This window comes from Trematomus bernacchii, unplaced genomic scaffold (genome assembly GCF_902827165.1).
Source record: "Trematomus bernacchii unplaced genomic scaffold, fTreBer1.1, whole genome shotgun sequence".
Lineage (NCBI taxonomy): Eukaryota > Metazoa > Chordata > Actinopteri > Perciformes > Nototheniidae > Trematomus > Trematomus bernacchii.
Genome location: NW_022987524.1, coordinates 1,666,712 through 1,688,623, shown reverse-complemented (window position 1 = coordinate 1,688,623; position 21,912 = coordinate 1,666,712). Strand labels below are relative to the sequence as shown.

General features: G+C 39.1%; 1 protein-coding gene across 1 annotated transcript; it reads right to left on the bottom strand.

The window, feature by feature from the left end:
• Positions 1–789: 789 nt before the first annotated feature.
• On the bottom strand, positions 790–9,705 carry LOC117473233 (THAP domain-containing protein 6-like). Its single transcript, XM_034118759.1, has 6 exons — positions 9,656–9,705; positions 8,805–8,896; positions 8,358–8,423; positions 2,332–2,449; positions 2,044–2,160; positions 790–801 (listed from the first exon to the last, which is right to left on the bottom strand). The coding sequence occupies exons 2-6, from the start codon at positions 8,882–8,884 to the stop codon at positions 790–792; spliced, it is 393 nt and encodes a 130-aa protein (XP_033974650.1). The 5' UTR covers positions 8,885–8,896; positions 9,656–9,705.
• Between the last annotated feature and the right edge of the window lie 12,207 nt (positions 9,706–21,912).

Genomic DNA, 21,912 nt, shown 5'->3' with positions numbered 1-21,912 from the left:
CAATGCCTTAGCTTGAAGAACAGGGACACAACTAATGACAATAGCATATGGTGGTATATTATTTAGATATTCACACCTTTATCAGAAGAACCAAACCAACATAAAATGAGCTCACAGACAGGCCAGTTCTGTCTCATTTATCACAATTATTTTTGTCATGAGATCTTCATATCGTCCTAGTTTTGTATTTAGTTTCTAGATTTGTAAACAAATCCAGAACCTTTGAAATACGTTACCACTTCACAGAACGGTGCGCTGAGTTCTTGTAGTCGAAAAAAGCCCAAGAATAATATAAACTGTACCCTGTGTCCTTTTGTGTCCTTCTGTAGTCCATTTACTGTTGTTTGTCTTACCCCGGCTGATATCTCCCTAAATCCAGTTTTAATTGTTCCCTATATTGCCCCTATGCCCTGTAAGGTGTCCTTGGGTGTTATGAAAGGCGGCCCCCCAAAATAAATCTATTATTATTATTAAGAAGAACAACTTGGTGTGGTTTCTATTCTCCTAAAAAAATGTTACGTTCTCCAACAGAAAACACAACTCAGCGTACTTTTAAGAAATTGATCTTAATAGGCTTGTCCCCTTATAAGGCAGAAATATGTTTTGAGGCTCTGGACAAAAATGGCTATTTTGATTGTAAAGGTTGCCAACCCCTGGGTGTAGTTTCAATGTTTGCACATGTTTATTCAAGTGTATGAGTGACATAGAGCAAGTGAGATGGCCAGTGGTTCTCAAACTTTTTACACAGAGTACCACCTCAAATGATATTGGGCTCTCCTAGTAACACCATCATAGACCTTCCTGGGTACCACCGAGATAAAGGATTTAATATGACAAGCCATATGATGCTCTCATTTGTTAGTGACATTCCACATGCAAATAAGATAAGATAAGATAAGATGGTACTTTATTGATCCCAATTTGGGAAAACATTTTTAGTTACAGCAGCATAAGGGAAATAAGAAAAATAAAGAAAATAAAGAAAGAGGAAAATAATATACATGTTGAGTTTGGCAGGATATTATATATATCTAATATACATATACATAAATATAAGGCATATGGAATATTAATGTTAAAGGTGGGGTAGGTAATTTTGGAGAAACCAGCTCGAGTGCGCTAGAATTTGAAAATACACAGCCGGGAAAGATCTGCTACTTCCTTACAGAGCCCCTCCTCCAACACACACGAACGCGCACATGACCAATGAGGGCACGAGATAAGTTTGTGCACAGATGGAAGGCTGACAGGCAGGTAGGCCATCCAGTTATTTTAGCCGGGCCGGCTAAAATGATTGGTCGTGCTTTTTACAGTACTACAGCTTCCACAGATGAAATTGTTTTATGGATTTGTTGTCAAAGCACTTAAGATATTCATTGCTATCGGGATGTTAAGAGCATTCCATGGAATATAACAAAAAGTGTATCTCGAGCCGGTTTCTCAAACTTACCTACCCCACCTTTAAATATTGAACAGATTATATATGTGTAAAATGTACAACGTGGTTATATTCAAGATAAACTATGGAGCAGAGAGTTATCTTCCAGCCAGAAGTGATTTGTTGTACAGAGTTATGGCAGGGGAGCTGCAGCAGTCTGTTGGAGAAGGAGCTCCGCTGACTGTCCAGCTGCAGGTGGAGAAGATGGGTGGGGTTATCCATGATGGACAACAGCCTGTTCAGTGTCCTCCTCTCCACCACAGCTTCAAAGGGGTCCAGCTTGATGCCGATGACTGACCCAGCTTTCCTGATCAGTTTATTGATCCTGCTGGTGTCACCGGCTCTGATGCTGCCCCCCCCAGCAGACCGCAGCAAAGAAGAGTGCACTAGCCACCACAGACTGATAGAAGATCTCCAGCATCTTGCTGCACACGTGGAAGGATCTCAGCTTCCTCAGAAAATAGAGTCTGCCCCTTCTTGTGCACAGCGTCAGTGTTGATCCTCCAGTTCAGCCCATTGTCTAAGTGCACTCCCAGGTATTTGTAGTCCTCCACAACTGCCACATCCTCTCCCAGAATGCACAGGGGTAGAGGAGACGTCCTCACCCTCCTGCAATCAATGACCATCTCTCTGGTCTTGGCCACATGCAGAATACTCACAACATTAGGCTGAGGTTCATCTTCCGCTCTTCTAGAAGTGGTTGTGCTTCTTGTTGCTTCCGGCTAAAATAAACATAATTAAAGACATTTTGAGTGTTTAAAATGTGCTGTAATACACAACACATTATTTATTCCTAAACTTGCAGAAAGAAAAACTAAAGTGTGACATTTAATCACATATTTATATATCAATCTTATACACCTTGAATTCTTGTTGGCCAATGATACACATACCCTTTGAAGATGAGCTGGGAAGTTGAATACTGTTGGCACAACACCATCTTTAAGCCGGACAGTCTGCCCCGTCCTGTCAAAGTCCTCACAACTGAAGTGATCATTGCAGAGCAGTGTCCTGCCTTCTTAGGGCAGCTTCCCACTGCCTCCTCCTCTCTCCGGTTTTGGGAAACCTTAAAAACATGAGAAAGGTAGCCAGATATATCAATTATTGTCAACATTTTCCTCCCTTCTTTCCTTTAACATTAAGGGTAAGGACAAAAATACACACCGAAATTATCATATTTTTGGGGTAATTGTATGTATGTATGTATACTTCAAGAATAAGACAACCACACTAAGAGTTATAAAAAAGGTGTCCAAAAGAAACATTAAATAATTGTGTAAAGAAATGGTAGCAACATATTCTAAAGAGGCTGGGTCAACAACAATCTTGCAATACTATTATCTCACATAGCCCCACTGATCCTGTGTAGCAGGACTTGTAATGTACATACATCCACTAAGTAATTAACGATTATCCTAATTATAGTCATAATATTGTCATATCTTACACGTGAAAGGTGATTCCACGGGTTCTTGTTTCCAGACTGCGGTGATTAGAGCATCTGTAGGCTGCACAAAAGTCTGGCATAGTCAGGTACTTCTGTAAACAAAGCCAGCAATTTCCTGTATCATAATGTATCTAAATGTAAGATGTTTTTAACAAGCCAAACCACTTGGAAGAAATCATGTGTAACTTAAGTTATGTTGAAAAGAAAGAGCAGTTCTGCCTCTCCCACTGGTGTAAAGTTGCTGGGTCAACTTTGTAATACTAGGGGTGTTTCTCAATCGCGAGTAAAGCTGCTTCAGAGCCACTATTTCAAGCATACTACGTCATCGAGTGCCGCCGAAGTACTGTTCCAATCTCCAGTATACTTGGAAATCTACCGAGCCCGGCGTACTCCGTTTGGAGAAATATCGAGGCTACACATGAGTAGACTTCGCGGTCTTAAAATCCCCACAATGCTTTGCGCACGGACCAATTTCCCCAAATCTGTGGCGGAAGATGTAAGGCGGGGCCTCTCATATGACGCACACCTGCACACTTGCTAGCGTGTTCCACACTTCGTTTTCCGAATGCCAGGAAGTATTCTTGACTCGCTTCTGAAGCAAGATGCTCGGCAAACATGTGCTACCAAGCAAGCGTACTCGCGATTGAGAAACACCCCATGTCTCACTCACAGCCTCTTGTTATTAGCCAGCTAATAAATACAACCACACATACACAAAGAAAAGCTGCAATTTCAACATGTCCAAGCATCCTGTATCATAGCCATGCTAATAATGTTTATAATAAACCAAATCGTTTGTAAATCAGTCAAGATTTCAGCGAGTTAAGAGTATTTTTGTGCAGATCACTCACCTTACAACAGCTACCATAGCGCGTACCAGAGTAGCTGTTGACTATAGCAAGATGGCGGCCAGTGAGCTACACTGGAAAATCTCCCATGAGCCATCTAGTGTTTATATATATCTATGCTCACACATGCTCACTCACACATGCTCCACGGCAGCAGGGGGCGCTACTGAGTCCATTGGGAAGGCGGGAGGTTGAGCAGAGCATGGAACAGCCCTTGCCAGCCTGATGACAGTGGTGTTTCTAGCGATCCAGCGATCTGAATTTAGCGATCACAACGAAAACAGCCAAGACACATATTGAGCCCAGAAAATGAATGTTCTTAGGGCTGTAGATATAATAAGCCTTTGTCTAAAATGGACAACATTGTAACTAAGGAGATTTAAACTATACAGCGATTCTGCACTCGGTCAATCAGCTGCTCTTCATTTTCTTTCCTGCTATATTCAATGAGTGATACAAATATTTGTTACCATACGTTCTGAATAAAACTGATACTGTTGGACTCGGTACTAGTTGACTGCTACCAGAAATAAAAGGAAGTACTTTACTGTGTACTTTGTGAGTAATCCTCTGTCAGAGTCCCCTCCATAGTACATAATGCATGTTTTCTGCTATCTTTGATGAATGATAAAAATAAAATGTTACCATTAGTTCTTAATGAAATTGATACGGTTTGACTTTGTATTAGTAAGCCTACTACTAACAATACATTGAAGAACTTTTACTGTGTATATTTTGAGAAATACTCTATCAAAGTCCCCTCCTGAGAACAAAATCAAGCCACTTCTGCTAAGTTTGATGAGGGAAAAACATATTTGTTGCCATTAGTTCTTCGTGAGATTGACACTGTTGGACTCAGTACTAGTGAAACTACTCCCACAAGTACTATGAAGTACTTTTACTGTGTACTTTTTGAATGTCCCCTCCTGAGTACAATAATGCATGTTTCTCTGCTATTTTGAATAAGCGTTAAAACACCTTTCTTATGAGACTGATATTGTTGGACAGAGTACTTTAAGAGGATGGTTGACATGATATCAGCAATACTTCCAGTCAGTACTCCAGCAGCAGCATTTTTACCCCTTGGAAAGTCTTTAGAGTCTGGCCTGGATAGCTGGTCACAAATATCCTTCAGCAAAGTGACAAACCCTTGTGACTCTTGTTGGCCTCTTATGGGGCTGCTGTCTTTTAAATATGATTATTTCTCTGCTGCTAGTTAATTCCTCTCAGATTCTTCCATCAGTCCCAGTCATTGCATGTCAGTCAATAGAGCTTGGAAAAATGTGTCCAATTCAACAAAATGTTTTTGTGAAGGTCAGAGCTAAATTATAGATTGTTTGATTGTGTAATTACAAGGTGAGAGAAAATAAATCCACATCCTCCTATTAAACTTATTTGATTTACTTTTCCATGTTGTACATATACTTACTTGTATTACATGTTGAACCACATGCTGGATATCTTCCCCAGCCTCAAGGAAATACAATAAAATTAATGGATTCATAATTTAAAATGTTTATAAAAATGTATAAATTAATAATGTTGTGTGCAAACATTTCAAATTGAAATATAAAATGAAAAATAAGTTTACTTTTGAAATGATTTCTCACAAAAACCTTTCTAAATTATAGTAAATTATTAAAAAAGGTTTCGTCAATATACGTTTTTCTGCCTAAAATAGTTAAAATTGAACGTAAACTATATCAAACACCACTTCCATGGCAATTATCCCATTTTTGTTAAGTTAATAACAATATTGATATTATATATATATATATATATATATTTATATATAATATATATAGCATATAATTGATGCAGTCTTTCTGAACATTTTTAAAATACTGCAAATGAAGAATATTTGTAATGTTTTACACAGATAGTTCCTTAACTTGAATTTGAAAACACGTGGCAACTTTATTAATACAGCAGTTGAAAAGATTTGTGGAAGGATAAATTCTTCATGGGCTTCAATGGCTCTCTAGATAAAGGGTGTTTTATGGTTGCTTGTATTATCCTCAGATAGTGGTTTGTTTAAATAACTAGTGACATTTTAATAAATATTGAAAAAAATGGTTCCAAAAAAGGCATATATATATATATATTAGGGCTGTCAGTCGATTCAAATATTTAATCGCGATTAATCGCATGATTGTCCATAGTTAATCGCGATTAATCGCAAATTAATCGCACATTTTTTATCGGTTCTAAATGTACCTTAGAGGGATATTTTTCAAGTTTTTAATACTCTTATCAACATATGAGTGGACAACTATGCTTTATATGTTTGTTTATTATCATTTGAACAATGACAAATATTCTCATGAATAGTAAACACAACAACCTCTGAACATTACAAATATTCGCCTCAATTCAACCTAGAACCTCTCTCATACAATACTGTGTGTGTGTGTGTGTGTGTGTGTGTGTGTGTGTGTGTGTGTGTGTGTGTGTGTGTGTGTGTGTGTGTGTGTGTGTGTGTGTGTGTGTGTGTGTGTGTGTGTGTGTGTGTGTGTGTGTGTGTGTGTGTGTGTGTGTGTGTGTGTGAATGTGGAGGATCGTTGGAGCTATGTGCAGCTCAAGGCATATATGCCTGTGTGTATGAGCTGTGTTGCGGCACTATCCGTGCTGAGTGTGCTGTATGGCTAGCTGCATAAAGTCAAGTGCTCGGCGCAGTTGTCGGCAAAATGTCGCTCCTCTGTTTTCATTGAAACAGCTCCTTATATCCGTTAGCTCAGCTAGCTAGCACCAGATGCTAACAACAACACGTAAGGTGTGCTTCGCTCGCGCCACACATACACACACCCTCCCGGTCCTCCCGATGGCCAGTCCGGGCCTGCCGGTGAGCGTGGAAGTGTGGTCTGCCACAAGCGGGCAGCAGGAGCGGGGCTGTCAGCATCAGCTTGTAGATGGTATTTTAAACTCGATGCGCTCTGAAACTACGGCGGCCGAGGAAAAAAAATACACATGCGTTAATCGCGTTAAAATAATTAGTGGCGTTAATTTTTTTTTGCGTTAACGCGTTATTAACGCGTTAACTTGACAGCCCTAATATATATATATATATAACCTGGCCGGCTTAACCTGTCTTTATTTCTTCAAGCACCACAAGATTCATAGTTTATAAAGTACAATTCTGGGCCATTGATTGTGTTATTTCACCAAACACATACAGTAAACATGCCTGTTATGAAGCCTTAAAATGGTGCAGGAAAAGGACTTTACATTGTATTATACTTAAAGACAGGACTATTCAGTTAAGAGAAGAGAAAAAAGGAAAGAAAACTGTTATAATGGGTGATGTAACATTAATGACAGACATAATATGAGGTCCTTGGCACTCAGACTTTAGAGGGGTCATTTTGTGATCATGGGGCATCACCCTTACAGCATCAGGACAATATCATATGGAGTCAGACACTGGAAGTGTGCTGGAGGCGTTAACTGGGACTGATGGAAGGATGAGGCTGATGAGACTGAAGAATCTGCGAGGAACGAACTAGCGGCAGAGGAATAATTATATATTAAAAGACAGCAGCATCATAAGAGGGCAACCAGAGTGACAGAGTGTGTTACTTTGCTGAAGGATATTTGTGACCAGCTATCCAGGCCAGTCTCTAAAGACTTTCCAAGGTGTGAAAATGCTGCTGCTGGAGTACTGACTGGAAGTATTGCTGATATCATGTCTACCATCCTCTTAAAATACTCTGTCCAACAATATCAGTCTCAGGAAGAAATGTTTTTTAACGCTTATTAAAAGAAAAACATGCATTATTGTACTCAGGAGGGGACATTGACAGAGGATTACTGGAAAAGTACACAATAAGTACTTCATAGTACTTGTGGGGGTAGTTTCAGTAGTACTGAGTCCAACAGGATCAATCTCACGAAGAACTAATGGCAACAAAAAAGAATTCCCTCATCAAACTTAGCAGAAGTGGCTTGATTTTGTTCTCAGGAGGGGACTTTGACAGAGTATTTCTCAAAAAATACACAGTAAAAGTACTTCAATGTATTGTTAGTAGTAGGCTTACTAATACAAAGTCAAACCGTATCAATTTCATTAAGAACTAATGGTAACATTTTATTTTTATCATTCATCAAAGATAGCAGAAAACATGCATTATGTACTATGGAGGGGACTCTGACAGAGGATTACTCACAAAGTACACAGTAAAGTACTTCCTTTTATTTCTGGTAGCAGTCAACTAGTACCGAGTCCAACAGTATCAGTTTTATTCAGAACGTATGGTAACAAATATTTGTATCACTCATTGAATATAGCAGGAAAGAAAATGAAGAGCAGCTGATTGACCGAGTGCAGAATCGCTGTATAGTTTAAATCTCCTTAGTTACAATGTTGTCCATTTTAGACAAAGGCTTATTATATTTACAGCCCTAAGAACATTCATTTTCTGGGCTCAATATGTGTCTTGGCTGTTTTCGTTGTGATCGCTAAATTCAGATCGCTGGATTGCTAGAAACACCGCTGTCATCAGGCTGGCAAGGGCTGTTCCATGCTCTGCTCAACCTCCCGCCTTCCCAATGGACTCAGTAGCGCCCCCTGCTGCCGTGGAGCATGTGTGAGTCATGTCAAAGTCCTCACAACTGAAGTGATCATTGCAGAGCAGTGTCCTGCCTTCTTAGGGCAACTTCCCACTGCCTCCTCCTCTCTCCGGTTTTGGGAAACCTTAAAAACATGAGAAAGGTAGCCAGATATATCAATTATTGTCAACATTTTCCTCCCTTCTTTCCTTTAACATTAAGGGTAAGGACAAAAATACACACCGAAATTATCATATTTTTGGGGTAATTGTATGTATGTATGTATACTTTAAGAATAAGACAACCACACTAAGAGTTATAAAAAAGGTGTCCAAAAGAAACATTAAATAATTGTGTAAAGAAATGGTAGCAACATATTCTAAAGAGGCTGGGTCAACAACAATCTTGCAATACTATTATCTCACATAGCCCCACTGATCCTGTGTAGCAGGACTTGTAATGTACATACATCCACTAAGTAATTAACGATTATCCTAATTATAGTCATAATATTGTCCTATCTTACACGTGAAAGGTGATTCCACGGGTTCTTGTTTCCAGACTGCGGTGATTAGAGCATCTGTAGGCTGCACAAAAGTCCGGCATAGTCAGGTACTTCTGTAAACAAAGCCAGCAATTTCCTGTATCATAATGTATCTAAATGTAAGATGTTTTTAACAAGCCAAACCACTTGGAAGAAATCATGTGTAACTTAAGTTATGTTGAAAAGAAAGAGCAGTTCTGCCTCTCCCACTGGTGTAAAGTTGCTGGGTCAACTTTGTAATACTAGGGGTGTTTCTCAATCGCGAGTAAAGCTGCTGCAGAGCCACTATTTCAAGCATACTACGTCATCGAGTGCCGCCGAAGTACTGTTCCAATCTCCAGTATACTTGGAAATCTACCGAGCCCGGCGTACTCCGTTTGGAGAAATATCGAGGCTACACATGAGTAGACTTCGCGGTCTTAAAATCCCCACAATGCTTTGCGCACGGACCAATTTCCCCAAATCTGTGGCGGAAGATGTAAGGCGGGGCCTCTCATATGACGCACACCTGCACACTTGCTAGCGTGTTCCACACTTCGTTTTCCGAATGCCAGGAAGTATTCTTGACTCGCTTCTGAAGCAAGATGCTCGGCAGACATGTGCTACCAAGCAAGCGTACTCGCGATTGAGAAACACCCCATGTCTCACTCACAGCCTCTTGTTATTAGCCAGCTAATAAATACAACCTCACATACACAAAGAAAAGCTGCAATTTCAACATGTCCAAGCATCCTGTATCATAGCCATGCTAATAATGTTTATAATAAACCAAATCGTTTGTAAATCAGTCAAGATTTCAGCGAGTTAAGAGTATTTTTGTGCAGATCACTCACCTTACAACAGCTACCATAGCGCGTACCAGAGTAGCTGTTGACTATAGCAAGATGGCGGCCAGTGAGCTACACTGGAAAATCTCCCATGAGCGTGTTTATATATATCTATGCTCACACATGCTCACTCACACATGCTCCACGGCAGCAGGGGGCGCTACTGAGTCCATTGGGAAGGCGGGAGGTTGAGCAGAGCATGGAACAGCCCTTGCCAGCCTGATGACAGTGGTGTTTCTAGCGATCCAGCGATCTGAATTTAGCGATCACAACGAAAACAGCCAAGACACATATTGAGCCCAGAAAATGAATGTTCTTAGGGCTGTAGATATAATAAGCCTTTGTCTAAAATGGACAACATTGTAACTAAGGAGATTTAAACTATACAGCGATTCTGCACTCGGTCAATCAGCTGCTCTTCATTTTCTTTCCTGCTATATTCAATGAGTGATACAAATATTTGTTACCATACGTTCTGAATAAAACTGATACTGTTGGACTCGGTACTAGTTGACTGCTACCAGAAATAAAAGGAAGTACTTTACTGTGTACTTTGTGAGTAATCCTCTGTCAGATTCCCCTCCATAGTACATAATGCATGTTTTCTGCTATCTTTGATGAATGATAAAAATAAAATGTTACCATTAGTTCCTAATGAAATTGATACGGTTTGACTTTGTATTAGTAAGCCTACTACTAACAATACATTGAAGAACTTTTACTGTGTATATTTTGAGAAATACTCTGTCAAAGTTCCCTCCTGAGAACAAAATCAAGCCACTTCTGCTAAGTTTGATGAGGGAAAAAAATATTTGTTGCCATTAGTTCTTCGTGAGATTGACACTGTTGGACTCAGTACTAGTGAAACTACTCCCACAAGTACTATGAAGTACTTTTACTGTGTACTTTTTGAATGTCCCCTCCTGAGTACAATAATGCATGTTTCTCTGCTATTTTGAATAAGCGTTAAAACACCTTTCTTATGAGACTGATATTGTTGGTACTTTAAGAGGATGGTTGACATGATATCAGCAATACTTCCAGTCAGTACTCCAGCAGCAGCATTTTTACCCCTTGGAAAGTCTTTAGAGTGAGCATGTGTGAGTGTGTATGAGCACAACCACGGCGGAATATTACTGCCAAAAGTCACGTGAGTGAGTCACGTGACTTTTGGCAGTAATATTCCGCCGTGAGAAGAAAAAGTTTTGTAGTTGTAAAAAAAAGTTGTGTACTTGTAAAAACCTATGCTGAATTTGTCTCTGAAACATGATTTATTAGAAAAATGGTATGTGTTTATTTGATAGATACGTTTTTTCTTTGCAAAACTAAATGCATTAGTTTGTAGATGGTGTTTTGTATTTGCAAACCACATTGTGTTTGTTAGTGAATCATGAGGCATTTGTAAAACCTGTTTAGTTTGTTTGTGGAGTTATGGCGGGAAATTAGCTCCATCAAGAGCTCTGTGGCTTCAGGCTTGATCGCCGTTCAAATGACAGCGTTGGTTTCCCCAAAAGTGGGCGGAGCTGTAAAGTGACGTAGATTTTACTCTCATCTATTATTCAAAACCATTCTATTTATTCTAACGTAAATTACATGCCAGTGTTTTATCTTTTTATTTTTTTGTTTTTATTTTAAATCATATAATGTCTCATTTTTTTGCCGTCTGTGACGAAAAGAAATGGGGCTTCGAGCCTCAAAATACTGAAATCTGTATTTTTGAAAATCTTTTTTTCCTTCTAATTTGTTATTCTTTTCTAAATAACACACTGTTATTTACTCAACAATAACACACAATTATCCTTGTTTTTATTTATTCGTTTAATTCTATAATCTTGGGCTTCTTAGCATGCTTTTTAGCCGTAAATAAAGTCACTGGAAACAGACGTAGGCCTATAAAGGACATTTCGAGCGATACACACCACAAGCCCACTGAACTGATTACCCAAGATCCTGAGCTTGAAGCTCGATAATTGGATGTTTTAGCCGCAATGCACGTTGGGAGATGGTGTTTATGCGATATGAAATCCGAAAACATTTAAAAAAAAAATAATAATACTTTATTCCGAGTGTTCTTGCTTTTCTCTTTGGAAGTCATCACATAACGGCATTGTAATACATGGTTCGGCTGCATTAAATATTACACATTTGCCGTAGTTCTTTATTTATAGAGCCCTGATGAGAAGACTTCTAGACAAACAGGAAGAAGTGCCGCCGAAACTGAATATGTGATGTGAATCATAAATATATCAGCAATTAAACAACATCTTACATTTCTTTTCACACAATACGTCTCCTTGCAGTATCAATAGTAATTCGGCTGACTTTTATATTTGATCCAATTGGTAGATAGGTTGTATTTACACCATAACGGTGCACAGCTGATAGACAGGGACTTGTAGTTTTTAAAGATATTACTGATTTTCTTTGAATATAAGAATGTAAATACTGAGTTGAGAGAATAGTCAGGGGATTTGGGTGATGGGAGACACATCTATGGAATCACAATTTCAATAGCTTACTGTTAAATGACGGATATACCTTTCTGTCTGTGATGTTTTACAAATCAGATATTAATGTGTAGAAGTAAAACATGTGAAATAATATAGCAATATCCTGTAAAATTATGTGAAAACATGAATAAAACTACACATCTTCAGATGTTATACATACATAAGTGTCCTACACTAATAATACAAAGTTATTATTAGTATGCTGTGTGTACCTTGTGTGCACCGCCTAGTGGTTAAAGCACGTTATTGAATTATTTTTGTTGAATAATGTGATTTGATGAAAAAAATATTAAGAGTACATACTTTCATAGGGTGAAAGTAGAAGGTCAATGATAGAAATATAGAATATAAAAAATCAAGAAGATACTGTAAGTGATCTTTACAATAAAACAGTTTAGTGCCGGATGTATAAAGATATTAATATGAGGATGTGCAAAACAGACAAACGAATTAACCTTTATTAACACATTAAATAATACTTTAGGTTAAGGTCTTCTTTCAAATAAGAAAAAAGCTTTGGGGGTATCTACAGATAAATATTAAGCCTGACAAAGTACTTAACGTCTAATATATTGCTTTCCTGCAATGTTAACTATGTTGAAGCACTTATTTTAACTGATATTATACACATTAATTATACTCTTATGTATGTAGATAGTATAAGAAATGTGCAGAATTTGACAGTTTAATGGTGGAGGTACAGTATACACACATATTGATAGATGTCTTGTAATGCACTGTTGAGGAACCTGTGACCCAAGTTTTTCATTCATTGCATAACTACACCGTAGTTGTGTATATGATATGTCAATAAACCTTAGAAAATCTTGAAATCTTGAAAGGGATATGCAAAATAGCCATTATATACAGTTTTTAATTAACTATTAGTAGAGAATAACGAGTAATGAATATGCTTTATAGAGATCTGCAGATAAATGTTTAGTCTTCTCAAGCACCAACAAATATCTCTCCTGATTGTTGGCACTTGACAATCACCTTCCCTGAATTTGACTCAGGTGTAACTAAAGTCTGATTTAAGGGTTGTTTACATTTCACATCATTAATCAGAATCTGCAAAGTAACTAAAATACATGTAGTGGATTAAAATCACCAGGTTAACCTCTGAATTGTAGTGGAGTAGAATTACAAAGTAACAATGAGCTGTCATGTGGGTATATATTAATGCTGCCCATTATGGATACAAGCGATTTTCACCCATTCAGTACTTACATGTTTTACATTTGTACACACCAATTTGTTTCATATCGCCTAAACCTCCAGGGCTGTACACAGTTTAATACTGTCAACTTCTAATTTTGGGAAAAACGAAAACGTCTTTTAAAACTACAATTCCCAGTAGAGACGTGCCATAGAACATGTTGCGAAACACAATAGCCAGCATGTGTAGTTCTGGGGGGGCGTTCGAGTCCAGTTTTGGATAGTCTTCCGTGGTTTCGTTCCATTTCAAAGAGCTTGACGCTCGGCGTAACCTTGGCGCACTGCCACACCGTCACTTTACAGCCCCGCCCACTTTTGGGGAAACCAACGCTGTCATTTGAACGGCGATCAAGCCTGAAGCCACAGAGCTCTTCTTTTACTGTCCTTTCAGAGGAAGTACAGAAACACGTAACTCTGGATTTGTTTTAATGTTTGAGGTGCAATAAACGACACAGCAGCTTTTTGGAATGTTAAAATTATTATTTTCTGCCTCGCTCATGAGAGTAACAGCTGGAGAAATTACAGCCTCACCTACTGATTTTAATTTAACCATATATCGAGCCCGATTCTCGATTTCAAATGTGTGCTCTAAAATGATATTTATAAATGACTATTATCATTATTATAAGCAAGACAATAAATGGCAAAGATATGTAGAAAATAAACGTATTTAAGATACGTTTATAACAAACGTAATGTGGGAGAAAATATGTTTCTAGAAGATATGTAGAAAATAAACGTATTTAAGATACGTTCATAACAAACGTAACGTGGGAGAAAATACGTTTCTAGCTAAACGTAATTGAGAATGCAGTTTAGTTCTGTGGGAATGTAATTTTTAGGAGACAGGGTTGCCTTAAAATGAAGTCCGAGCTCGACATTTTAATTCATGTCCTGCCAACACTGGCAGGACAGAAGGCGACACGCCCGTTAAGACACGTAACTGTAACTGTATTCGGATTACTTTCAAAGCCATGTAATCAGTAATCAGTATCTGATTACATTTACAAAGTAACCCTCCCAACCCTGCATATATATTTATTGCACTTGACGCACACACACGCATAATTGCCACTGGGGACAGGGGGGACATGTCCCCCCCACTTTTCGAAATCCTGTTTCCCCCACTTTACAAATAGCCTATATTTATTTTATTTTTTTAACGCAAGCCGTCATCACCACGGAGGAACACACAGCGTCTGTGAGCGAGCGAGACAGAGAGAGAGAGAGAAAGAGCGAGAGAGCTAGAGAGAGCACACCTTTATCTATTTAATATAGCCTAGTTGTAAAAAATAAAGTAAGAAATCATTCCAATGTGTACTATAGGACAGTAAAAAAAACAAAAAACAGTTTGAAAGGGGAGTGATTAGTAAAATATGCATAAAGAAAAAGAAAGAATGCTAAATAGGTAACATAAGATAAGAATACATAAGTTTAAATGATTTGTTATTGGTTGTGATCATATTCTAAAGATTTTTGGATTATTGAAAAATATACAGCTCCCTTTCATCTGAGTGTTGAGAGCTGTATCCATAAATTCATTTTGCTCTCAAAGTGCACCAGATTGATGCATTTAACTTCAACATTTAAAAAGAAATCCACGTCCGCTGGAAAGTCTTCACTGTCCAACTGTCACACAAGCAGCTGATAAATATCCCCCATCCTCATAAGTGAATGTGTGTCAGTCTGAATTGACGCTGTTTGGCATCACAACGCTGTTATGAAAGTGTCTCTGATATAAAATGGGTGATTTTAGCATAGCAACCGAAGCTAATCTGACTATCTTGACTACTTGTTGCTATCCTATTGTGGCATACACCGTTTTCTACAGGCACATTTTACATATCAATCAGTGTCAAAGTATTTAAAACGTTGTCATCCGTGTCTATATCTCGAAGAGCACTTATCCGCCTGAGTACTTCGAAAAAGTCTTCAATATGGGCCAAAATAGTATCCGTTGGTAAACCGTGTTGATCAATTTGATCTGCTAAGGATAGCATGGCATCTTGGAGCCCACCGACGTCTTCCATGTTGTCTGCCCCGCCTTATTTTCATTTACCTTATTACTATTCAGTAGTCCTTCTCCTTATTCTTCCTCTTCTTGAGTAGTCAGTGTTGTGGTGCTGTTGCTTTGGTCTGGATCTGTGAGCTAACCACGCCCCGTTCATTTGAATATAAGAAATTGAAATGTGGCATTATGAAATACAAGTCCCCTGACATAAATAAATGTGGCATTATGAAATAAAAGTCTCTTGAAATAAATAAATGTGGCATTATGAAATAAAAGTCCCATGAAATAAATCAATGTGTATTTAAATTTACATTTATATATATTTATTGCCTCATTTATTTATTTCAGAATTTATTTCATAGGCATATTTATTTATATACAGTATGTATTTCTTTAATTATTTATGCATTTATTTATTTAATTTAGGCTTAAACGGCATTCCATACATTTAAAGTTATCATCAACTCTCACGGCATCCACAAAATGCTTCATTTATTTCAGGCTGTGAGCCTTTGTGCAATGCATCATGTGAAAAAGTGACAGAACCCCCAACAAATCTGCTACATCGTGTCCAATGTCGGCTCAGTCAAAAGAATGTTTCTATTTACATTGGCTTTTAAATATGTTCAGCGAGGATTATTTTGTATGCATGAAAAGAAGCAGTGCTTTATTTTCTGTATTCAATTTCACCGCTTCAGTTATCAAAAACTACCAAACCTAATTATAATCTAATTAGATTATCACTCAAATTGTGATGGTGTGAGACTCTTTGGTAATGTAATATAGCTCAATAACATTAACATTATGAGAAAAAGAGCCATGTACTGTATAATATGTCAAAATGAATCCTAACGTGGCATTAGAACAGTCAATATGTTGTCAGTAAGTTTGGAAGACTTCACTTTGAAATATTCTCTCTCTGTTTTAGTTTTTACTCACTCAAGTCTCTCTGAACACACATTTAGAGAAAGATCCTGGACTTGTGGAAGGATATTAAAAATTAGATTAAACAGGTGTTGGGCATTAGTGAAGAGTAGGGTAAAATGAGTTTTACTTATGTTGTCCTTTAGGCAAGAAGAAACGATATAGAAGTCAAGTGACAACAACAACCTTTACTTCAGGATTTATTAGCATGAATGACTAAACTAGACAGTTTTTTTTTAAAAAAGTGGCTGAGGGTCAAAGTGAGCCACTTAAAGGGCCATGAGGCACTAAAGTTAAAGGTGGGGTAGGTAATTTTGAAGAAACCAGCTCGAGTGCGCTAGAATTTGAAAATACACAGCCGGAAAAAATCTGCCACTTCCTTACAGAGCCCCTCCTCCAACACACACGAACGCGCACATGACCAATGAGCGCACGAGATAAGTTTGTGCACAGATGGAAGGCTGACAGGCAGGTAGGCCATCCAGTTATTTTAGCCAGGCCGGCTAAAATGATTGGTCGTGCTTTTTACAGTACTACGGCTTCCACAGATGACATTTTTTAATGGATTTTTTGTCAAAGCACTTAAGATATTCATTGCTATCGGGATGTTAAGAGCATTCCATGGACTATAACAAAAAGTGTATCTCGAGCCGGTTTCTCAAACTTACTTACCCCACTGTTGAGATCTTCATATTAGGATGAATACTTAAAACTTAAATTCAATCTGAACATTTTGAGGAACTGACCTCTTAAATGTGTCAGGCCATAGTGTGTGGATGTTAACCCCGTCGATCTGTGAGGAAATTCCTTTTGGATTTTGTCGGAAGACTTTAATGTGTGAACTATGAATTAAGGTTTTAGATTAGAAAATAACCCCAGCATGATATGTTTAGTATGATTATAATGTTGTAACGAGAGAAGGTAAAAACCCTGTATAAGTTTGGACCTATTTTTCTTCAAATAAACTGATCCCACCTTTTGGATTGGGACAACTTAAAAGACATCTGCGCTCTCCTCTCCTGCTTAAAAGGTAAGATTGCACACTGCCACATTCACACTTAGGTAGGGCCACACCTCATTTACTGATATCAAAATCCTTCGGGGTTGCTTAAACAGATTTAGGGGGTCGTCTGAATTGAAACAGCAGTTAATTGAACCTGGTTCTTCAGGAGTTAATAGAGGTGAGATCTTGCTGACGTTGGTGGATCTGAGCCAAGCAGCAAACTTACATAGACTCAATAACTTCGGTTAGGTTAATTAGGAGGTCTGAGTAATTTGCCGGAATAAATTATCAGTCCTCCCGACTCTTACATGGCGCCCAACTGTGGGACTCTGTGAGAAGTTATACTTCTACAGAGTTAAAATACAAGAACCAAAACGGCCTAGTGACAACGGTCGATGAGTCTCAATCAGCGAAATACAGGCTGAAAGTCTTGTTAAAATACCTACCCAAATCCTAGAATATATATTTAAACCTAAAAGTGTAGTAATTAAAGTTGATACTATTGCACCGGACTGAGGGTTATATTATATCGGATATTGTTGTCTGTTAAAGAAGCTAAAGTAGTCTTTCTTCCCCTAGCCAAACTGGGAAGCCCCTGTGGTCCCTAATGCACAGGTTTGGTGGCTAGTAGTTATTAGTGAAGTCAGCCGTAGGAGCACTGCTCAGTACCTGTCCAATTACTTTGAAACTTATAGGTAGGACTTGACAAAGAGCTGCGGTTAGAACTTTTGCGTTAAAACATAATGTGGTGAAGAGTTAATAGGATATTTAATAAAGATAAACCATAGGTCTAAAGGGTACCTAGGCTGTTGGAAAAGCTCGAAGCTCGATACATAACCCTCTTAGTTGAGGTATCCGCATGCGCTAGCTGCATCCAGGAGAGTAACCTAGAACCAAGTGACGGTATAGTCGGACTGATCCTCCGGTGTGAGTAATAGCCTAGGAACTTGCATGTGTATAAAAGAGTGAACTTAAACCCTTAAATAATGGCGGATGAGGTTAGAACGCAGTTTTTTAATGACTAAGCAACAGATTGGGAGGGATACACAGAAGCTAGATCCGGACCTTCTGCCCCCCCTGGTCAGCTTAGCCCAGACCCACGGGCGTACCGCGACCTAAATACGTTCCTGTTAGACTACCGTTTAGACAGAGAGCAACAAGCAGGTGGTATAATGTCTGAGACCCTACCTCCACCCTACGGAGATGATAGCTCACAAACGCCACTTATGAGTATCCCATCTAATACTCCTAGAAGAAAACACATTGTTAGACCTGATATTCAGGGGAAAGGAATGTTGGATATAATAATGGCAGATATTGAAAATCTTAAACTGGATCAACCAACCATGTTAGTGAACCCTGCTAATAGGGAGCTAAAACATGTAGGATGAATAGCAGCAGCTCTGGCAAAGAGAATAGATCCTAGCATGCAAGCACAGAGCGATAATATGATAAGGACTATTAAACTGTCAGAAGGCGGTATCACCGGTACCAAAAGAAAAATGACTGAAGTGCAAACCCAACTCCCACTAGCATTTAAGCCTCCAACACTCGCAAAAAGTTCAGACCGAGCCAAAGCTATTACAAACGCCAAATATCCTTATGTTGCCATGTTAGCAAAGCGCTACCTGGCTGTATCTGCTACCTCTGTCCCTAGAGAGAGGGTGTTCTCCACAGCAGGAGACATTGTTAGTGCCAGCAGATCTGCCCTTTCGGCAAGCAATGTGGACAAGTTCATCTTTCTTAAAAAAAACATGAAAATACAATGACAAGCCTAATGTCATGGCTGCTTAGGTGAGTGTACAGTACAGTTCAAGTACAGATTATTTCAGTTCATTGAAATGCTGCACCTTAATGTTTATTTTATTATATTTTTTATTTATTTGAGTAAATACATTATTCACAGTTCAATAATAATTAAAACCCCCCCAAAAAATATGTTATATTTTGTGATCATTTTTTCTGCTGTACCGAAAACGTACCGAACCGTGACCTAAAGCCCGAGGTACGTACCGAACCAAAATGTTTGTGAACTGTTACACCCCTACTAAGTTGCTTTATGAATTAGTGTGATATACATTGAAGTAGCCTGTAGCTTTATCAACGTCTGCATGTAATCAACAACTGACTGCCAATCAAATAAAGAAAGTACAATTCAAAAACAACAATATGTATTGTCAATGAACATTGAACTATACAGATATGCAGTAAAAATACTGTGGATAATGTTCCTCTCTGGCTGCATTTAAAATAAAACAGGAGAATATAAATAAAATAGCTTTTGAAAATATGTGCATCTTAAAAGTGCTTAATTTTAGATAAATAAAATAATGTGTAGCAGCAGCTTGAGTTTCCCTTTTTCTTTGTTAACCGTTTCACATCATGACTTAACAGTTTCAGCCGATTATAGAACAATATCAGTCTTTACACATCATAACAATTGAACAGTTTTAAAGTTTCTCTTTCTCTCCCTCTTATATTGCAGTCCCTCACTCACTTTTTTTTAATTCAGTGCGAGAATTGAGCTTGAACTTGTCCTGCCAGGAGTTTAGATCTGGGCTGAAATTGGTTAGCCTGCGCTGGAACGATATTTAGTTTTCATTTTGATCCTGGTGGACTGATCATATTGGGCTCTGAGACTGCTTATTTGTTGTGACCTCAGTTCGGACTTGAGAGGGAATGTTTGGTCAAACACTTTGTGTTTTGTCTCATAGTGGCGTTTTGGCACTTTTAATGAGCACCACGGTCTCTGAACAAATGAGACACACTGGTTCTGTGCTCCCAGTGGGCAGGATGAACATGAATGAGTCCACTCAGGGTTAAAAGCTCTGTTCTCACTGTCCACTTTCCTCTTCTTGGAGAGCGCCATGTGTCATTATTTGTCTCTCCCTGTCTGCCGCTAACACGCCTGTTCACTCTCCTCTCCGCTTCTCTCCCTGTATCACTAATTATTCTCTTTACTCACTTTCCTCTCCGCTTCTCTCTGCCGCGCTCTCGTCTCTTCTTCTGTGTTTCTCTCCCTGTATCGCTCACTCTTCTCTTTCAACCCCTGTCGGCGGCGGTTAAAATAGAATCGCCCCGTCAAAATTGAAATCCCCTATTAATGTATTGATTATAGGTCCGGGTCCGTATAGGTCGGCGTCTGGGTCCGGATCCGGACCGCTGTCCGCCTGTTGCCGACCCCTGAGATCGATGGTTCGGCCACACGAGGCCGACATGGAAACGCAGAAAATGATAACAATAACGGGTCCCAAGGTGGGTAGATCTGCAAACGAAACGCTCTAGGGGGGCAAACGGCTCCGTGTTTACGCCTATACGATCATTTCCTGATATCGTTGAAGCAATAGCCCCGCCTCGCCCCGCCTCGCCCCGCCCCGCCCCGCCCCGCCTCGCCCCGCCTCGCCCCGCCTCGCCCCGCATCTCCTGCTCAGAGATCAGCTGCTGGGCTGTCAGAAGAGGGGGAGGAAAAGAGAGGCTCCGTTTTTTATTCTTATATTATTATATAGAGTCGTTATTAATTTGTTTTAAAGCTCAATAAATAACAAAGAAGACCTTTGACTGGCACTTTTCTAATTTTGCTTTTGCAACTTTAACGGACATGTTGAACAGCGAAAAAAAATCTAACTGAAACTCTGCTGCACGGTCCCCTCGTCCCTTGGAAGAGGCGGAGAGGTGGGTGTTTGTCATCTGCTGGTGGACTACCGGAGAGATTTACAGCAGCAGGAGCAAACGCTTGCCTCGGGGAGGGAGAAAAAGAGCCAGAGCGGAGAATAAACAGAAGGGCAACCATGGCAATCATGCGCGGGAAGTCTTCTTCGCTGCTTTTGTGGCAGGACTACAGCGCCACTTACAGGCCTGGCATATGTATACAGCGTCTCCAGCGCTTTCGAACGGTCTCGTGTGAACGGACACGTTTCTGACTTTTTTGATAACAATTGCGGTCCGTTTGCGTTATCGTCCTCGTGTGGCCGGGGCTTTAAATCAGTACAGTACAACAGACTGGTACATGTGTTTACCGCTACATTTACAAGGATATCTGTTTAGGGCTGTTTAGTTCATTCTGATTCTGATCTGGCTCTTTCATGTTTGTTTTACAGGCATTCATTCCCTCCAAACTTGATTTATAATGTTGACGAGGTGTCACTACAGTGCAGACACCAAAGCAGGTAGTGGCAGAGAAAGGATGATATGTTTTTTACTTATGCTCAGGATTAACCTTCAAAAAGTAAATTATTACTCAATTGACCCTCTAGATGGGGCAAGTTAAGCCACAAGACCACTTTCTTTTGAGTCATATTTTCATTGCCCTTTGTGATAAATGCATTATTTTCATTTTCATTGAAAGAAGACATCCTGAAATAAAGGTTGTTGTTGTAATTTGACTTCTATCAAATGTTTCCTTGTCTAGAGGACAACATAAGTACAAATTGGCTCATCTTACCCCACTGTTACCCCCTATACTGTATGTTGGATCATATACCGGTACAGCAAATATTTGCACATTTTAATGATATTTGAAGAGTTGTTGACTTCACTTTGTCCCCCTTTTCTGAAACACATAGAGCCCCTTGATTTAAATCATGCACTGGACAAACAC

Coding starts and splice junctions, on each gene's coding strand:
- LOC117473233 (XM_034118759.1), bottom strand. CDS start 8,884: ATGCCGGACTTTTGTGCAGCCTACAGATGCTCTAATCACCGCAGTCTG. Junction 8,424..8,804: donor CGTGGAATCACCTTTCACGT/GTAAGATAGGAC, acceptor CATGTTTTTAAG/GTTTCCCAAAACCGGAGAGA. Junction 2,161..2,331: donor TCCCAGCTCATCTTCAAAGG/GTATGTGTATCA, acceptor TGTTTATTTTAG/CCGGAAGCAACAAGAAGCAC.